Source organism: Lepisosteus platostomus, chromosome 14, assembly GCF_059453375.1.
Source record: "Lepisosteus platostomus isolate fLepPlt1 chromosome 14, fLepPlt1.hap1, whole genome shotgun sequence".
Taxonomy (NCBI): domain Eukaryota; kingdom Metazoa; phylum Chordata; class Actinopteri; order Semionotiformes; family Lepisosteidae; genus Lepisosteus; species Lepisosteus platostomus.
In genome coordinates, this window is record NC_142624.1 from 23519099 (window position 1) to 23539902 (window position 20804).

At 36.2% G+C, this 20804-nt stretch overlaps 1 protein-coding gene across 8 annotated transcripts in view; it reads right to left on the reverse strand.

Moving 5' to 3' along the window:
- Positions 1-7830: 7830 nt before the first annotated feature.
- Positions 7831-20804, reverse strand: part of znf385b (zinc finger protein 385B) — a 125116-nt gene continuing 112142 nt past the window's right edge. For all 8 annotated transcript variants that reach the window (XM_088605147.1, XM_088605144.1, XM_088605145.1 and 5 more), the window contains 4 exons: positions 15156-15422; positions 13869-14050; positions 11337-11438; positions 7831-10559 (listed from right to left, as the gene is read on the reverse strand). In XM_088605147.1, the coding sequence (XP_088461273.1) occupies positions 10347-10559; positions 11337-11438; positions 13869-14050; positions 15156-15422 (764 nt within the window). In that variant the 3' untranslated portion in view covers positions 7831-10346. The remainder of the gene's footprint in view (positions 10560-11336; positions 11439-13868; positions 14051-15155; positions 15423-20804) is intronic.

Consider the following 20804-nt stretch of genomic DNA (forward strand, 5'->3'; position numbering starts at 1 on the left):
ACGAATGTAAACATTCAGGTGTAAATTTTGCTTATTTGCTTTACTTTTTTGTCCATCATTTCAAGTAATCAGTTTTCTACCTTTGCAATTTTTGTTTAACTTTCTTACAGTGTTTTAAATCCATGTTCCTTGCCAGTCCCATTCTATGTTTCAGAGCAAAAAAAATCATTTAAGTTCTCATTGAAAGTCCATTATGTAACACAAAACTGTAAGTCTACACACCAATGTATTTAAAAAAAGTAAGAAAAGAATAAAAAATTAGAAGATAATGCTCAGCAGCGGCTTCCATTCGGCAGTTATCTGTTTTTTCAATGTTTCGATGCAGAATTGCCTTCTAAGATTTTACATAAAATGTGATTGTCTGAAAGTAGAGGTGCTATGATTATTATTTACAATTTCTATTTTAAAATCGCAAATTTCCTTTCTCCTATCTCTTGTATACTTTTTTTCCCTTAGCATTTTATATCTGTCTTACAATTTTATTGTGCCAAAAGAAATGTCTCCAATGAATAGTTTCTGTTCTGTTTAATTTATTTCAGTAACCTTTTCGTATATCTCCAATATGTTCATGTGGGCTTTCATGTTCCTCTTTCATTTTGCTAACCGATTCCAGTTTTATGTCAGTGCCACAACATTTTCAGTCACTATTGGAAATGAAACTAAACCTGAGGCTTTAAAATACTTCTTGTTCTTTGAGGAAGGGTTTTAAGTTTCTTATAAATAGCACAAGTAGTAATCCTACTTTTATTCAGCATTCATATTTTTTAAGTCCTACTGTTTGTTTCTGAGTCTTGTGCCAGACATTTTTTAACATAGAATTACCCTATAAGATTATCCATTTATAACTCCTGCAAAGTTTATCTCTATCGTGTCTAGTCCCTAGTCTGTAGTAGCCCTAGACACTGTTCAAAACTTACATCAGGCCAGGGCATTCTGTATGAAGTCACTCAAGATGTATATAAAAACTTTTTATAGAGTGTTGAACTAGCCAATTTCTATTATTAATATTAAGCAACATGAAACACAAGGTGTTGCATACAACACCATCAAACCTATTGTGCCAGTTGTGGTAGAATGAGGTTTAATGGAGACAAACCACAGCATTATAGATTTGGCAACAGGGCTCAAGACCAACACAAAACATTTACATTGTTTTCTTCTCAGAACAGACCAAATAACTTTGTTCCACAACTTAAAGGAATACAAAATGCAACTCAGATGATGTAGAGTGGGTGAGTGTTTGATTTAAATGTGTATTAGTTTATTAAGAAATTCCAGCTGATGCATTTTTGCTATCATTTCCCATACTCTCCTTAGTATGGGGATTATTTTAAACTGAATGATGACGCTTACTTTGCTTCATTTCCAAGATACAGTACAGTATAATGCCTCACAATTCCTTCAAAAACGATGTTTGGATACATGATTATACAGTGTTTGTTTTCCTGGTATGTACATATGTCTGGCACTGAACTCAGATGGTTAGATGCCACTTATAATGTCTCAGACATATTGTAAACCCTTCTGTAAATGTATCTCAGGTTTTAACTCCAGCACCCTAGTTCTTTAGAAATAGCATTATAAAAGACCCAAGTGAAAAATGAAATGTCCGTAGTGCTGTATAATAAGAAGTCTTAAGACAAAATTACTGATTACCTACAGTTCAAATTTCACAATAAAAAATGATGCTGTTAAATATGTCTAAAAGGTAAACCTCTGTATACTACAGTCAGTGCTTTATGTGTTTTTTATTCAGGTTTCTACAAAACCACAGTCATGCTTTTGCATGTAATATGCATTAATTTACATTTTACATGTATAGAAAATGATATTATTCACAAAATAAATAAAAGAAACAGAAATGACAGCATGTGTTGTAGTGTACATTGTTGTTACCAAGCCAAGCCCAGAAACAACGCTGTAAAATTAATTTTGTTAAACATACATTATACTGTACATCATACAGTATATAGTACTTATGGAATAGTAATGTTCACCAAGTTTGTTAGTTTGTTGATGTGCTGTAATGTGAAATGTGAAAAAAGAGGGCAGCTTCCCTTTCCTAAAAATGAATTTAAGAAATTCCCTGTTGCATTTCAAATATGCTAAAAATATTCAATAAAAAGTCATTTTAATTTAAATAAGGTTTAACACAGACTTCTATACTTCTATACTTCACCGCTCTGCTCTTCTTAGTACCACCATCCACGGTCTCCTCAATTGTTATTGTTGTATTGTTGTAATTGTATATTGTAATTGTGTCTTATCTTGTGTATTCTTCTTATTTATTGTTGTATTCTTATTATTTATTGTTATTGTCATCCTGTAAAGCGCTTTGAGAAGCCACATTTAAAGGCACTATATAAAATAAAGTTTATTATTATTATAATAATAATTATTATTATTATTATACTTATAAGGGACAATTCTTTAACTTAATAGGAAGATTTAAGAGATCCTAACACTGATAAGAGTGAAAGCAAATTGCTTTTGTTTTAACCCAATTTGTTATGACCGTGACATCTGCTGTATTTGATTGCACACCTTATTATAAGATAAAATAAGGTCACTTTATTAGCCAGCTTCAATTTCTTGCATTAGGAATTTGTCCTTTCACATACCCCAGCTTGCTCTCCATGACACACACAGACAAGGAGAGAAGCTTGGGGTCAGTGCGCAGGGTCAGCCATTTATACAGCACCCCTGGAGCAGTTGGGGTTAAGGGCCTTGCTCAGGGGCCCAACAGAGTAGGATTCCTCTAACAGCCGTGGGATTTGAACCAGCAACCTTCCAGCCACAGGTGCAGATCCTAAGCCACATTGCCACTGCTCTGACCCAATTATGTTAAAACCTATGTTCTGCTGGACTCCTTGTTTTAAAGATACTTTTTTCACTACTGTATGCTTAGGGTCACTGTCATTTCAGCAAAACAGAAAACATTCCTGAAAAAATCCACGGGTACCTGTTAACTCTCAGTGTAATTTAATAAACTTCCAAGACCCTTTGTTGAGATGCAGCCTCACACTTTATTGATCCACCCCATTGCCTCCCTGCAGCTGTTGTACATACTGCAGTACTGTACAGACTGCAGTATGGTTCTCTGTTCTGCTCTGAGACAAATTGTCATTGATTATTGCCAAACAATTTAAACCAGGGCTTGTTTGTAAAGATCATTGTAACAGACAGACCCCACCCCACTGGTTGAGCTCGTTGATCATGTCAGTCTCGCTCATATTGTTTCCTTCTTTCTCACACTTTATAACAACACAACTAACAGCCCCCATACACAGTTAACATTTTTTCTATTATACACAAATGAACTCAACAATTCACAGCCTGTTTTGTACTCAACCCTGCCAGAGTCCTTTGCTGTCCCTGCAGTGTAGACATGCCAGACATTGCTTGTTGCCAGAGAGCCAGCAACCAGCCAGGCACCTTCTGCTACTCTACTGACAGAGCTGTTGTCCTTCCGGCTGTTCTATCTACTCTGAGATCATCACCAAGATACTTCAGCAGAACCTAAAATCCGCTCCTCACCCTTCCTCTGAGGGATTCCATTCGAGTCTACCACTCTAGTTGCCCTATTACAGTACAGTATATGCATGCACAACAAAGACATTTCAATCTGCTTTCACTTGTCCAGAGGACAGAACTTAATTCTGGCTGCATTTCATGTATTTTTGTGGCAGTCACAGGCCACAGCACCACTAATGCTGCTGCACCCACACAAACTGTCTTGTAACACCCTCAGTCACAGAACACTCACACAACAGATACTTTTGCCTTTTCCCTGCAATTCAGTCTCAGTCAGTCTTTAGCTAACCAGCCACTGTCTCTGGCAAAGATACACACATCCTTCCCTGTAACTGTCGATGCTTTCTCTCACATCCAGCCAGCCTATGTACAATACTCTCGCAGTCGCCAGTATCTCTCTCATGCTGAAAAGGAACAAGTAATAGGTTTATTCCATGGTGAAAAGAGAAGAAAGAAAACACAGCTTTGGCTGTGGACCCTTCTTCGGGTGTAGAGCCTTCTCTCTCATGCTGACCCAGCCTGTATTACAAATGCAGTACTTTTGGAAGAGTTCTCCACTGACATGCATTGTTACTTTAGTACAAGTGTTTTACTTTTTCTCTTTTTCCCAGAGAGAGCCACTGCAATTACTTCAAGAATCTGAGAACAAATGCAATCCCCTCTCTTTTGTCTGAGTGAGCCCAGCAGTCCTCCTAGAGAAGTCAAACAGGCTCTATAAATAGGACTGACCACAACTGTAGTTCATTAAACCATTTCTGTACAGCTTCAGCTTCTTAAACAGACTCTGTCAAAATTATATTCTTCTGTGTTTGGACATTCAACTATTCCAATAAGACCTGTTTATAAGATCCCTTTGCACGAATGTAAATTTTACATTTCTAAAGTAACTAACTCCTGGACTTACAGTTAGTTCATTAAGAGAAATGTCTACTAGGTCATCATCTATCACATCAAGGATATGCCCTGAAATAGTAACATCACTTCTGGAGATTTTGGGCTTTCTTCTTTGACTGTTCCAAATATCTATATGGCTTGTATGTGCCATGGCATAGATGTCAGGAATTCTGATGGAGGAATGTATAGCCATTCTTCCAGAATATGCCATAAATGCTTGATTGGATTGAGATCTGGTGACTTAGAATGGAAACATATGGAAACATTACTGTGGCTATCCATATGTCATGACCTTATCTCAGGGCTGTAGAACTTTAGGTTGGTGCCACATGCGCACTAGACAGTTTGTCAGGCACATGGTGAAGGATGACCGTATCACATTTTTCCACTGTTCTAGTGCTCTTTGCACCTTTGGACTCACATACGTGTACAGGTGTGATGAACGTTTTTTCATGGCAACCTGCCTGTATTATCCCTTTCCATGGAGTTCTCAGTGGGCCATTTTTGATTAAACTGGCACTTCTCTCACCCCAGGCAGAAAGTTAAGTAATCGGGAGCTGCTTGTCCGTTTTACATTGCACTTCCACTTGTATGGATATCAGAGTTTCCATCCACCGTTGTCCTTCGCTGAAAACGTCTTTCCCTTGCTGTTCTATGCTTACATCAGCTTAGAAACTGATGTTACTCATGAAACATCATCACTGAAGCTCATGCCAACCATGCCCCAACAATCATCCCCCTTTAAAAATCACTTGAGATATTGTCACTTATTTACCCAGGTGTTTCAGTTTTTTGTCTACTGTCTATAGACAGCAACTGGCTATGGGCTACAATTAAGAGGCTTTTGTTACAAATAAAATGTGCAGTATGTTATTATACAGAAATTCAAGTGGCTTTGCTTGATTAAATAAAAAAGGCAAACATTATGATTAGTATTCTATACTTTATTTACATCCATACCAAACCCGACACTGATGTGGCTGTCTCTATTCTATCTAATTGCATCTCTGACATAAAAATTTGGATGACTCAAAACTTCCTTCATCTTAACTGTGACAAGACTGAAGTCATGCTTATTGGTACCCCCCATCAACTTCGTAAAGCCAGTCCTGTAACCCTGTCTGTAGATGGCTCTGTACTTGAGCTCCAATCAAAATTGAAAAACCTTGGGGTTATATTCGATTCTGGCTTAACATTCGACCCACATGTACAGCATACTGTCAAAACATCTTTTTTTCACCTTAGAAATATCGCAAGACTACGCCCTATGCTATCATTAACTGTGGCTGAAAAGCTGATCAACATATTTGTATTCTCTCGAATTGACTACTGCAATGCTCTGCTCCCTGGGGTATCTAAATCTACTCTGAACAAGCTGCAGTATGTCCAAAATTCAGCAGCCAGAATCCTGACCAGATCTAGTGCAAGTGTTCACATTACTCCTATCCTGGAGTCCTTGCACTGGCTTCCGGTCAAATTCCGCGTAGACTTTAAAATCCTCATGCTCACCTACAAGGCTTTACATGGCTTGGCACCTCAATACCTGTCTGAACTTTTATCGCCCTACTCCCCACCTCGCAACCTCCGCTCTTCAAATTCTGCCCTCCTTACTGTCCCCCAAGCCCGTCTACATTGTATGGGCGACAGGGCCTTCTCCTGCTATGCCCCCAAGCTCTGGAACTCCTTGCCCAAGGATATTAGAGAGTCACCTTCTCTAAACTCCTTCAAATCCAGACTCAAAACCCTCCTTTTCAGAAAAGCCTTTACTTAACTGGTTCCATTCTTCACCCCTCTGCTCTTCTTAATACCATCTTCCACGGTCTCCTCTATTGTTATTGTTGTATTGTTGTAATTATAATTGTGTCCTGTCTTGTGAAATTTTCTTATTTATTGTTGTTGTCTTCTTATTTATTGTTATTGTCATCCTGTAAAGCGCTTTGAGAAGCCACCTTTAAAGGCGCTATATAAAATAAAGTTTATTATTATTATTATTATTATCTTATAAATTGCCCCAGAAAAAAGTCACTGTCCTGATTGAACATACAAAACTTATTTTCCATAAGGGACAATATTTTCATTGATTTTCAATTCCTTATGGTGTGTTTTCCAAAATATTTTTTTATTTACATTGTTTTGGAAAACTGTATTTGTTCATTATTCATAGAACATTAAACAATACATTAAAGTGATTGTGATTGTTGTGATCCTTTTTTTGTAGAATTTTTTTACTTCCTTGCCTTAAATATGTTTTTAAGTATCAAGACAACAACAGCAACATATTTCTTGGCTACAGCATATTGTTTGCACTACAGATGCATTTCTGACAGACCTTTGGTAATATCAGAGCATGATGCATTTCACAGGCCTGTATATAAAACTCCCTTATTTCTCTATGTTTATCAGACCGTTGTGAGATGAATACTACACTTTAGCTGCAAAGAATGTGAACTCATGTTCTCAGGACCAGACAGAATAAAAATGAAGCTGCTTAAATTGTTAAGGAAATAACTCAAAAGAAAGCAGATGCCAGCATTTTCTAAATATATATTATGAATAATGCTTGTTTGTAATGCCCTGTGAGTTTCAGATATACCAGATATTATTAAGATGTACAATGTATGAAGCAAATACTCCAAGTGAGAATGTCAGACATTAAGTCATTCATATTACATTAGCTTATATAACATGGATGTTCTAAAGGCAGTCATAAATGTCATAACATATTTTACCAAAATAACCAAGATGATAGAGTTAAAATCTGACATCAGTCTTGTCCACAAAGTGATGCACTATGTGCAGTGTTTTGTTTCAGTACTGACAATTAACCCCATGTTTCAAACAGTTCACTGAGGAACCGTAGGTTAAAATACTTAATAAAACCATACTGCAATGAACTACAAAAATAATAATCTGGAAGTTAAAAGACTAAATCTTTTGTTCTTATTTGCATTATTATATTTTGACACAAATATAAGTCATGTATTTAATGAAGCATGCTTATTTGTCTTGGACTATGGTTGTTTAACCAACTCCGTACTGAAAGGATGGACCTTTTCTTCTCCTAAAGAAACATACTACTAATAAACAATATACTCATTGGTACTACGTAACTAATTATACCTAAGGAAAATTTTAAGTGTATTATATTTTTATATTTAAGTGTAACCGAATAGTCCTACAAAAATCTTTTAATTTTTTCAAACGTTTGCTGCATTGACTAGATTAAAAATATGAAAGGGTAGAACATAATCTTTACTTTCAAACACTGACACAATGACATCTTATTAGATAAGATAATATCCTTACTAATGAGATCCACTCTTATCTGACAAAAATCTTTCCGAAAATTTGAGAAATTTAAATGAACACATTTCTTTAGTACAATAAAAGGAAACATTCACAATCCTTTCAAAATGTTTAATGAAAAAATGACTGCTATGCATATGAATGAATCCAAGTGACAAAAAATATTAAATTAAATGGACTAGACTGGTCTTCACCTTTTGTGAGGTCACTGAATGAGCCAGAAGATGAATTTCCAAGCTAAAATTAGGTGACATTATGACTTTCAGTCATCCAGTCAGACCAAAAATATTGAGACATTTTCAGACAGCAAGGAACAAGGAAGAAATGATAGAAACAACTTCATCTAGTCCTTTCAAAGTAATAAGAAAATACATACATGGAAAGGGTAATCTTCAGTATTTTAGAATAAATTAACACTAAAGGTATTACCACTAGGTAAGAATATCTAGTCTTTATTTTTCTAAAACATGCTATCAAATCCAAACATTATAGAGTAGGCTCCCATTAGGATATTTCATTTCCTATGCTCCTTATTTATTATGCCGTCACAATACAATAATTTGATACTAAGACTGGCAAAGATCACCTTTTCCATGACATGTTTTTTATGTAATTAAGGGTGTTACAGATAGTGAATTCCAGCAATAACTTAAGATTGCTCTTCACACCCTTAATGCCCTTATTTTTAATAATAATCGTTAAATACCTTTATTATATACTTCCTTTAAAAGCAATCATCTTATAACTTAAAGACAGTTACATGTAAACATGTTTTCTTTTTTCTGACAAAACATTCAGGTTATGATTTGACTATAAAGAAGGATTATCTAATATTTTTATACATATATTTTCACTCTTATATTTTTATATCTGCTTTCACAGTATTCAGAATTTTTGTTTAAAGGGTAAACTTTTTACATTAGAAGTATGTCTTTCTATTGACATTCAGTGATGTGATAAGCTGTTGTTATTATTAATATTTACCAAAGAAGAATAAATATGTACCTTTACAGAAAGAAATTAGAAATGCCATGGAATAATGTTGAAAATAATGTTCTCTTAAATACAGTGATGCTGAAATGGTACACTCAGGTTTACATTGATACATTACTTCACATAAAAGAAAAGGTAACAGCAGGCACATATTAAAAGATACAGATATAAAAAACGATTAAGGGAGCTCCAAGTAAACTGGCTTCAAATAGCTCCTGTTTGGAAACATCAGTATAATGTTTTATAAAAATTTGCTTTAATATATTTTGCCTATTTTGTAGCCATGACAAAATGGCAAATACCCAGAAAATAAATACTGTACATAATTCATAAATGAAAGCATCCAGTTATTGATTCAAAGATGGCAATTCAGAAAAGTAAACATGCTTCATATGAAACTCTTCAGCAGGTTTGTTTTTTGTAAACTGAAATTCAAAATATAATACATTGTTATATCCTTGTGATCTTTAAATCTTAATAAAAAGTCAATTTATTGTATGAGAATAGTTAATTTAAATATTTTATTGAAAAGGTACATTTTAAATGTACAGACTTTTCTGTAATACACATTCTACACACTAAACAAATAACTCACAGACTGTAATGAACAAAAACTTTGATGTTTCTCTTGGTGCCGATTGCTTTTCAGATTCTAAAAATACAAGTAATCTGTGCACTACTTATTCGCTTCTCCTCTATAAGACCTGCAACCTGTTAAGTAAACATTAAAAACACTATAGTAAATATAAATATCTAATGTTCTGTACATTATTGCATCAAAGGGCCACAACATAATGCAGCACCATTACAAATGAAGGATATTTTAGAACTACATAAATGAAAGGCCCATGATTTCCCTGCCAGATAACAGGCAAGATTAAATGGTAAATGTGCAATTCTAGGATTTTATTTTGAAAAAAAAACACTTAACATACGACAACAAACCCAGTGAGAACGCTACCTAATAATTCTTTTTTGAGGCTGAAAAAGAAAATATGACTGCTGTGAGTTGTTTTTTTATATATATGGCTATCTAACCTTTTTTAGAGTTTAATGCAATAGGAAACGTGTAATGTCAAAACAAATGAAGCGGCTAAACATAAAAGCAGAAAGGTTTGTATTAGCTGTGATACATCTCAAACTACACAACAGACAAGGGCACAGAGGCCTAAAACAGCAGTATACAGTCCCTGACAACATCAAGACATTGTTAAAATTGTGTACTGTCCTTTTCTTAGGATGTTAGCCACACTGCTGTGCTTTTGGAATTGGAGTTGTCTGTCATAAGGTGATTAGGAAGACCATGGTATTTTCAAGTCATTCAGGAAGCAGTCTGATGCTCTTTATTTTCAATTTTAATTTGGATATCCAGACCTCTAGAAATCATTTCCATTTGACTAGCTCATGAAACAGGAAGATTATGATGAACTATTTTATAAATACATTGTTCAAAGTCTAAAAAATTTCAATAGCAATCCACTTGGACGGTGCTGTGTTGAACACAAGTTCAGATGTGTACACTACACAACATGACTAGGTCAGAGGAAGGGTCTGTAAACCAGTACAAGCTTGACATTCCCTTTGCTACTGGCCTTTCAATGTCATGTCATGCTGAAGAGTCAATACGGCGCAAAGAGGATTGATCCTGCTGTTGGGCGTATTGGCCCTGGTGCTGCCCTTAAGAGAGCGGGTGGTAATGCAGGAGTCTGAAAGATTGAGGTATTGGGTCGGGGGTGTAAAGAAAGAGAGGGCACAGCTGTTGGTGAAAATGGGGGTGAAATAAAAGCAGGAGATAACGGCTTAACCAGGTCCTTCTGGAATGCAAGTTTGGCCTGAAAAAAAATAAAGATCTAATAAATAAACAGCAACAAGCCTTTACATTTTATTTTCTTTGTTTAGTTAATGTTTTCATATTACTTAAAGACAACCAGCAAGCAACAATAGCATTAGGTATTTACAAAGACAGAATTTGCTTTTGTGTTGTTGATAAAAGACTTTAAGATAGTAAATAGAAATGTCAGCTTATAGCACTCAGCTTTACTGTTGCTGTCAAAATAAACACTTAGCCTAAAGTAATTATTAGCACAGTTTGAGTGTTTCAGTAATCTGGGTTTGTGGTAATCATGGTGACAAAATGTGCCTAGCATATTAAATCAGTATATGAACCCAGAAATTAATTTGCACTTGGGTATCGGTGTGGCTGCATTGTAAAAGCACTGTCTATGGTGGCCTAGCCTGTGCAAGCAAGCTGATAGTGACTTGAACCTGCCAAAAAAGAATACTCGGTATCCCATAACTGTTATTTCTTTAGTACACTACATTGCTAAGTAGTAGGATACTGTTGGCTTAATAAAGCATCATGTGAAATTACTTACCAACTCATATGTATAAGACACTAAAGAAAAACACGAACAGGCTTACAGAGAAAGAGAAGTATCTTTAATCCTTTGTGGAACAGTTTCCAGCTGTCTCTTTTTATAGCACACAATTGAATAAAAGAGACAAAAGCTACACAATAAGATTTACAATGCTATTCTTATTATCATCTCATTACCCACTTAAAACGATAGTACAACAATCAATTAACTAAACCGGAATGTTTTACTTACTGCCAAAGCAGTTGAGTTGCGTTGTTGTTTATTGTAGGGGCTATATTTGGGTTTCATGGGCTTGCCTGCTACTCTGTCCTTGTGCCTCCTGCTGGAAATGTGCTGCAATATAAAAAGATGTTAAATTAAAACCAATTAGATTAATAAGAAATCCTGATTGATGATTTCCTTGAATACAAGCTAATGAAAATTGACAGACTCATGAGAACAGTACGTTGCATAGTACAGCACAAAATATGTATCTCAGCATCATGAAAGATGCATACACTGTGTATCATGTTGACATACGTAATTAATTATTAGCAGGATCAATAAAACAATTAAGTTGCTAGTAGTGTAAAAGTACTCTAGAGCTGCTGATTTGAAGGCATGGTATGAATCATTGCATACAATTAAGGAGCTGCTTGAAGCAAAATTTTTCAGTGGAGTATGTTGGAGGGACTGCAAGTTGAGTAGCCCTAATACAGATGAAACTGGAATGCCTTTCAATAGTTTTTCAAAGAGATACTGCAGCATAATTCAGAACTTGAAGAGAACTTGCTTGTGACGACTGCATTTAGAATTCAGGAATACAGTCAGGGAAATTATAAAGAAAACTATGCAAACATAATTTACAAATTTTCAATGTTAGGATTCAGGTACACAAACTATGTCATAATGATATAAAACAACTATGGGTGGGCCAAAACAACATATTTCAGAATGGATATTGGTAGTTTTTTTTAGAATACATCCACACAGATAACAATAGTGTCCTACAAATGTTTATTAAAGGTGACTTCAAAGATGTGACATAAATACAAAAACTCCCACCAGACAGAGCACACACAGGGTACTTGAAATGATCTAGTTTTAGTTATCCTGCCTGCAAAGGTTTAAATAAATATAAGTTCTTTTGGAGGTAAAATTTGTATCATCCCAAAAATACTATCTGCACGAGGCCTGTAATAGAAAGACAAATGGAAGACACCAATCTCTTTGTTGTACCTGGTATTTAACAGATTATGTATTGGGTGCTTAGAAAATCGTGTCCCCCAGGGTGTTACTATAGGTGTCACCTGAAATATCGCCGACCACCTAATCTGCGTAACCTCCTTGTTCACAGCTCCCTTGACCTCCCTCAACAACCATCCACACCAGGCACTTTCCCTTGCAACAGAGCTCGCTGTATCACCTGCAAGTACACAGACACCACCACACTCATTCAAGGCCCCTCAGGACAATTCCGGATCACCCAGACAGCATCTTGTACCTCCAGCAACCTTATTTACTGTATCTCTTGCAGTAAATGCCCAGCCATCTACATTGGAGAAACAGGAAGGAGACTCGGAGATCGCTTCAGAGAACACGTCAGGGCTGTGAAGATTAAAGATCTCTCCAAACCCATTGTTTCTCATTGCACCTCTGACGGCCACGACCACTCTAATCTCTCCGTCTGTGTTCTCAAAGACAGTTTTCCGAACTCATACATCAGAAAGACCACCGAAACCAAAATTATTCTGCAGCTAGGATCACACATTCTCCCTTCTCTTAATGACAGACCACTGTTCTTTTAAATTTTCTCCATTCATTGGAAGTTTCATTTCACACCTCTCTGCACCCATTCTGACTTCACAGCTCTTGATTGGCCTCTCTTTCTGTCCCCTGCTCCCGTCTCTCACTCCTCCTCCCTCCCTTTGTCTACTGCCCTGTCTCTCTCACACCTGAAGAAGGCTCCACGACCGAAACGTAGTGTTCTCTTTCTTCTTTTTTTCAGCATGGAATAAACCTATTACTTGTTCCTTTGCAGCCTACGCATGCTGACGCAGCTACCCACCTGAACTACCTGAAATAACTAATTGAACTTCTGCCCTGGGAAAAATAGCTATATTAGTGGGAGTGTTTAATACCTTGCTATTCTCGTTCAACACGAATTTATGACACATTAAGAGCTGCTTACACAGAAATAGGGAGCAAACACTTAATGCTAAGGCTGAGGAGAGATGCATAAAGTTGTATTTTTTGTTCTTGTTTTTCATATACACTGGAAAAGAATGTGATTTTTTAACACTTGCGCCAAATCCCTATGCATGGAAAAGACACTTTAGAATGAATATATTCAAATACAGTGCTACATTTTAAATAACCAATTAGCAAACAAATAATTTGAATTTAATGACAATTACATAAATAATATTACTTCTAATGAAATTAAACTTTGATTGTGTGACTTCGGAGTGGCATGGTGGTACAGTGGTCAGCATTGCTGCCATGCAGCAGTGGGGTCCTGGGTTCAACTGTAGACCTGGGGTGCTCTCTGCATGAGTTTGTATGTTCTCTCCATGTTGAAGTGGGTTTCCTCTGGGTGCTATAGTTTCCTTCCACAGTCCAAGGACATACTGGTAGGTTAATTCGCTTCTGGGAAAATTTCACAATGAATGTGAAAATGGATGGATCAATAGATAGATGAGTGACTGCATTATATGGCATTATATTACTTAATGGAAGTAATATTACGTATGGAATTGTACTAAGGATGTTCATGTGGTCTACCTGTTTAAGCTGAATTTCAGAGTTGACATGGACGTCACATATTTCACAATGGAACGTCTTGTTTTGCAAACCCGACCCCTTGACAACTGCAGTCTGGACCTTGAGTTTTGATCCAGGTCTGGGATATGCCTTAATTGGGCCTGCTCCATTTCGAGCTTCCAGCATTGTTTTATGCTTTGAACCTATGTGGAGAGAAAAACAGAACAGACATTTTAATGTACAGATGAAATAAATTACAAAAAGGAGGTGATTTTAAAACAGAACCATGTACAGCACAGAAAATCATAAAAGCTAGTACAAATTTTGAAATAATGTGTATTCACTTTTGCAGAAATAGAAATGTACCACTGAAATACACTGTATAGCAGTACGTCAAAATATTTTAACTCACTGGTGCTACATTTTTATATAGGTCCAAGGCTAATGGGGTAATTTATTTGACTTCAGTCTTACAGATAATTTAAAATTAATTCAATAAAGATATTTGAAAAGTTTCCTGGTTACATAACTCACTACCTAATTGATATATACAGTACACATTTACTTCTTTTAAACAGCATCTCATTTATGGTATAAATACCAATTATTTTCTCAGCAACACGCGTTGTCATGGAAATAAATTGCACATTCTTCTTATGACTGAACAAAATCTCCACCGACAGTTATAATCTTTTATCCTATTTTTTATTTCTCACTTCACTGAAAAATGTTTTTATGAATACCTTTATTAAAGGCCAAATGTTAAAAATAACACACTCATGTTAGATTTATTACCATGCAAACTGGTAATTATGATGATTATTTTTTTACCCATTTTAAGCCTAACAGAAACCCAGCCAGTCAATGGTGCAATGAAATGAAAGAACACAAAATGCATACATAAAAATTGACCAAGAAGTTAACAGAAAATAATTTAAATAATGTATATACAAATGACCCAGCAGTTAACAGCAGGTACATAATAACATATGAAAAGCTGAAAACAAGAGGAGGCCATTAAGGCCATCTAGCCTCTTTGGTAGTTAGTTACTAATTGATCCAAGGATCTCATATGGCTTTTTCATGAAAGAATCCAGGATTTTGGCTTCAATGCGGCTAGCTAGCTTATTCCATACTCCCACAACTCGTTGTGTAAAGACGTGCCTTCTGTTCTCATTTAAATACAATTCCATTTAGTTTCATTGTTATGTAGGTAAAATGAATGCCTATACAGTGAGCAGGAAAAGTAATTCATGTGACTGAAATTTCTGTTTTTTAACACATTAAAATAAAAAAATAACTGCCAACCTGTGTTGTGAGCCTCCAGTTGTGACAAGGAGTTTACAGCCACTTTGCATAGGGAACAGTAAAGGAGCTTCTTGGCTTTCTCCTCTTCTGATTCTGTAGATGGTGCAGGCCCGCTGCCATTATTCATTGCTGGTCCATTTGCCCCTGTCTCTGAAATACTGGTTCCTTTTGCTGATTCAGAGACAGATGTAGGCAGGGTGTGCACAGCAGCAGTGAAAGTTTTAGGTGGAGCAGCTTTAGTAGTGCTGAGACAGTCCAGTTTTATTTCTACAAACAAAAAAACATACAAACTCACAATCATGGATTCATATTCCAGGTAGACTAATTTAAGTGAAGCAAAAAACTATTTTTCTGATTTTCACACTTTTGATTTCCCCTTTTGTCATTTGAATAGTCCAAATACCAAAAGCAGACTTGTTTTCACATTTTAGAACGTGAAATAAACTCTCCTTGATGAGTAATTCCATTGTCCTGTCTAGCCTTTTGTTAACAAGAGTGGTAGCTCTTCTGGCTATACAATCAGCACTCCGCCTTAAGACATGATGATAGGATAAATTCCACTCATTACCTTCAATTTACTGATGTGTGTGTGCTGGGAAACATTCTTGCCCTTAGCAATGTTGTTTCAACCAGAAATCAACCAGGAATCCAGGCTAAAATCTCTAGTTCCAGCAATTGAAACCAATTGTAAAAATTCTTTTGATCTTGCATCCAAAGTAATTGATTTGAAGCTTTTAAATAGTGCTTTAGATATAAAGTGCTTTAGACTTTACATTTCTTTCTAAACACCGGAAGCATGACATCTATAGAAAACATCCTGAAAAATATTTTAATCATTTAAACCTTTTGCATATTTCCTCCCATATTTTTTCTTGACTAAGGTAACTTTATCATAATAACTGTTTGTTGCTAGGAAAAGTCAAATCTACGAGGAATTCAATGTCAATTTGAAGAATTCATGATATTTGTTAAGATAATCTGCAATGCTGTCTTATTACATAAACTATTATGTGATATAAAGCACAGCAGATAGCAATTTCAATGACTTAGTTCTTCAAGTTTCTCAATGTAGACTAAATCCCACTTTATCCTCTGCTAGCAGAATTTTGGAGAGCAATTACAGACCTGATAGAAATGACAGTCTAAACAGAGCTTATATTAATACACTACATCACAGGACAAGGGCCAGAGAGTCCTCTGTGAATCAGTCTGGCATTAATCTCTGGTGATCTCCAAAAAGACACTGAATACAAATGAGGAACACTATCTGCAATAGCATTGTGATTGTATATAATTACCAGCAAGTTGCTAAACTTAGGCAAGCTGCAAACCCAATCTACAGCTTTCTCATCTCTTCAAATTTATATTGATCAGTTGCATTCAGTTTATCATAAACAGCAGCATAACTGGCTAGTTTCTGGTTTTGAGTGCACAACTCCAGTCATCTGACATCTGGCACAACAATTTTCATCTCCTCCAATGCTTCAATTGCAAAGCCTCTTTGTACACCTGCCTTTGCTGGTTCTCTTCTTTCCCAGTTTGCACAAATTCCCCCTGCATGCCTTGACAAAATTTGTATAACATATGCAGCCCATCTTCCCTATGTTGGACTCCATTCCCTGTGTTTTTCTCCTGTTATGGTGCCCTTTGCTCTTTGGCATTTAACATAATAAATGACTTCCTGAGCTCTGGCATGGTGCCAACAGCTTTTAAAACTGCTGCAGTCATACCAGTATACTTAAAAAAAAACAAGGCTTCAGATAATCTAAATACATATTTGCCCATATCTCATTTGTCTTTTTTATGATGACATTAGAGTGTGCTTCTGCAGTACACATAGAAATACTGTATCACTATAAAGTTTTCACTCTGGCTTTAAACATTACACAACACTGAAACTGCTCGTTAAAGCTGCTTACTCCTTCTTACCATGCCAGCAGATTTGGGTGTATAAAAATAAATTCACTTACATTCACAAATGCATGCGGCATTCAATACTGTAAATGATGGCATTTTACTTTGGTTGGAATGTCATCTCTACCCTTAAATGTTTTAAATATGACCTTGCCAAGGGATCATATTTTATTGTCTGGTGGTTTTAGTTCTGAGGTAGTATTAGTTAAATACTACCAATAATAGGCCTACTGGGCCTAATGCTATTCAGCATGTTCCCCTTGGTTATAATTATGTGAATCAGGATTTCTTTGCAGATTATACTCAAATCAATGTCAACACTACACCTAATACCAAGGCAGCAGTTTCAAAACGTTTTCTGATATACAAGCTTGGATCACACACTTTTTAAATCTTAATTCTGATAAGAATAAGATCAAGGATATTAGATCAAGGTTCCCCCCATCAGTTATGTAGAACCAATTCTTAAACTTTGTCTTTTGATGCCACTTATCTTCAGTTTTGATCCAAATAAGGAATTTGGTAATGCTCTTCCATCCTGGCTATATCTTTAAACCTCATTGGGCAGAACATTTTAGTAACTTTTTAAGATTTTCTTTCCAGTTCTGAAACGGCTGGGGTATGTGTTTGTATCTGAAATACTTTATCTGTTTTTTTTTGTTGAAGTAATTGAATTCTTGCAATGCCCTACTTGCAAAGGGTCTCTAAAATTACCCTGAAGTTACAATATGTTCAGAACAATGTGAATCCTGACTACAGTGCCTTGCGAAAGTATTCGGCCCCCTTGAACTTTTCAACCTTTTGCCACATTTCAGGCTTCAAACATAAAGATATAAATTTTTTATTTTATGTGAAGAATCACCAACAAGTGGGACACAATTGTGAAGTGGAACGAAATCTATTGGATTTTTGAAACTTTTTTAACTAATAAAAAAATGAAAAGTGGGGCGTGCAAAATTATTCGGCCCCCTTGCGTTAATACTTTGTAGAGCCACCTTTTGCTGCGATTACAGCTGCAAGTCGCTTGGGGTATGTCTCTATCAGTTTTGCACATCGAGAGACTGAAATTCTTGCCCATTCTTCCTTGCAAAACAGCTCGAGCTCAGTGAGGTTGGATGGAGAGCGTTTGTGAACAGCAGTTTTCAGCTCTTTCCACAGATTCTCGATTGGATTCAGGTCTGGACTTTGACTTGGCCATTCAAACACCTGGATACGTTTATTTGTGAACCATTCCTTTGTAGATTTTGCTGTATGTTTGGGATCATTGTCTTGTTGGAAGATAAATCTCCGTCCCAGTTTCAGGTCTTTTGCAGACTCCAACAGGTTTTCATCCAGAATGGTCCTGTATTTGGCTGCATCCATCTTCCCCTCAATTTTAACCATCTTCCCTGTCCCTGCTGAAGAAAAGCAGGCCCAAACCATGATGCTGCCACCACCATGTTTGACAGTGGGGATGGTGTGTTGAGGGTGATGAGCTGTGTTGCTTTTACGCCAAACATATCGTTTTGCATTGTGGCCAAAAAGTTCGATTTTGGTTTCATCTGACCAGAGCACCTTCTTCCACATGTTTGGGGTGTCTCCCAGGTGGCTTGTGGCAAACTTTAGACGAGACTTTTTATGGATATCTTTGAGAAATGGCTTTCTTCTTGCCACTCTTCCATAAAGGCCAGATTTGTGCAGTGTAAGACTGATTGTTGTCCTATGGACAGACTCTCCCACCTCAGCTGTAGTTCTCTGCAGTTCATCCCGAGTGATCATGGGCCTCTTGGCTGCATCTCTGATCAGTCTTCTCTTTGTCTGAGCTGAAAGTTTAGAGGGACGGCCAGGTCTTGGTAGATTTGCAGTGGTCTGATACTCCTTCCATTTCAAGATGATCGCTTGCACAGTGCTCCTTGGGATGTTTGAAGCTTGGGAAATCTTTTTGTATCCAATCCGGCTTTAAACTTCTCCAGAACAGTATTACGGACCTGCCTGGTGTGTTCCTTGGTCTTCATGATGCTCTCTGCGCTTTCAACAGAACCTTGAGACTATCACAGAGCAGGTGCATTTATACAGAGACTTGATTACACACAGGTGGATTCTATTTATCACCATCAGTCATTTAGGACAACATTGGATCATTCAGAGATCCTCGCTGAACTTCTGGAGTGAGTTTGCTGCACTGAAAGTAAAGGGGCCGAATAATTTTGCACGCCCCACTTTTCATTTTTTTATTAGTTAAAAAAGTTTCAAAAATCCAATAGATTTCGTTCCACTTCACAATTGTGTCCCACTTGTTGGTGATTCTTCACATAAAATAAAAAATTTATATCTTTATGTTTGAAGCCTGAAATGTGGCAAAAGGTTGAAAAGTTCAAGGGGGCCGAATACTTTCGCAAGGCACTGTACATTGCAAACAAGTGACCTTCATCATTCTTGTCTTGCAATCCTTGCACCGGTTTTGAGTTGATTTTAAAATCCGTCCACTGAATCTTCCACTATGTAGCGTGATAGTGCTAATATGGTATTTGTTTTCTCCCCAATATGACCCACATTTAACTGTTTCTAGTTTTCTATGTTCCCATTCTTAATCTACACTCTGTGTGTGACAGAACCTATTGTTCCTATGCCCTAAAGCTCTGGAATGCCATCCCAAAGAAATCAATGACTTACGCACTTCTAAGTGTAGTCTATGTTTCCATAAAGGTTTTTTGTGCATATATTGTCTGTATGTGCTTCTTGGATTTGTAATTTACTTTAATTTCAATGTGTTATTTGTTCATATACTGTAAAGCACTTCTGAGTTTACTACTGTGTTATATGAAATAAAAAACCCAACTTGAAACAATTGTCCCTCTGCAGTCAAATGTGTCAAGGCCAATGGTTTTAAGCTTTTAAAAGTACAATGAGACTGTCTTCCAAATATATATTTGCAAGAAAGAGCAACATTTTCTATATGAAACTATGTACAGACACATTTCATTGTTTATTCAGATGAACTGTATAAAATGAACTGTACAAACCGCCATTATTTGAAGTATTATCATATCACTTGTTTAATTCATTCAGAATTTAAAAAAAAACACACCACTGTGTGCCTGGCTTTAAAATAAAACAAAAAGACCATTAAATACTAGTGTAGCAAACTCTTGTCATTTTAACCATTGCTTTGTATTTATTTGACAAAAAAATCCATTCTCACTTACACTTAGAACAGGGCATTTGTAAAAATACTTTTTCCTTGCATATTTAAACAGAAAATATCCCTTAGATTAAAATCTCCTTTTTAAGAGCTGCAGGGTGTTGGTGGGGAAGAAAAATGGTTAAGATCACTCATTAAGTTCTGTATCTTTTTGAATTTATAACCAGTTTTGTGTTTGAGCCTGACACTAGGCTTAACATGGTACTGCAGGATCTTTAATGTTCAGGAAATAATATCTCATCCAAAGAATGACACCTAGAGCTTACTTCCTCCTCTCTTGCCCTCAAGCAAGTGAACACCCTACTGGTCCACCAATTCTGAGTTTTGTTTAAAAATACTCTCAGGTTTCTTTGGTTGACAAGCTCAGAATAAAAATAATTCTTCAAACTAAAGTAACTAAACTAAAGTTTTAAAAAGTAGCTGGTCTTAATGTTGCAATCAGGAATCATTCCAAAGATTTAAAATAATGAAAAGTGACCTTATTATATAGTTTCTATAAATGACCAGCCCTAAGTATAAATGGTACGAGTGGGACTTGAGTGTTTATACAAAGA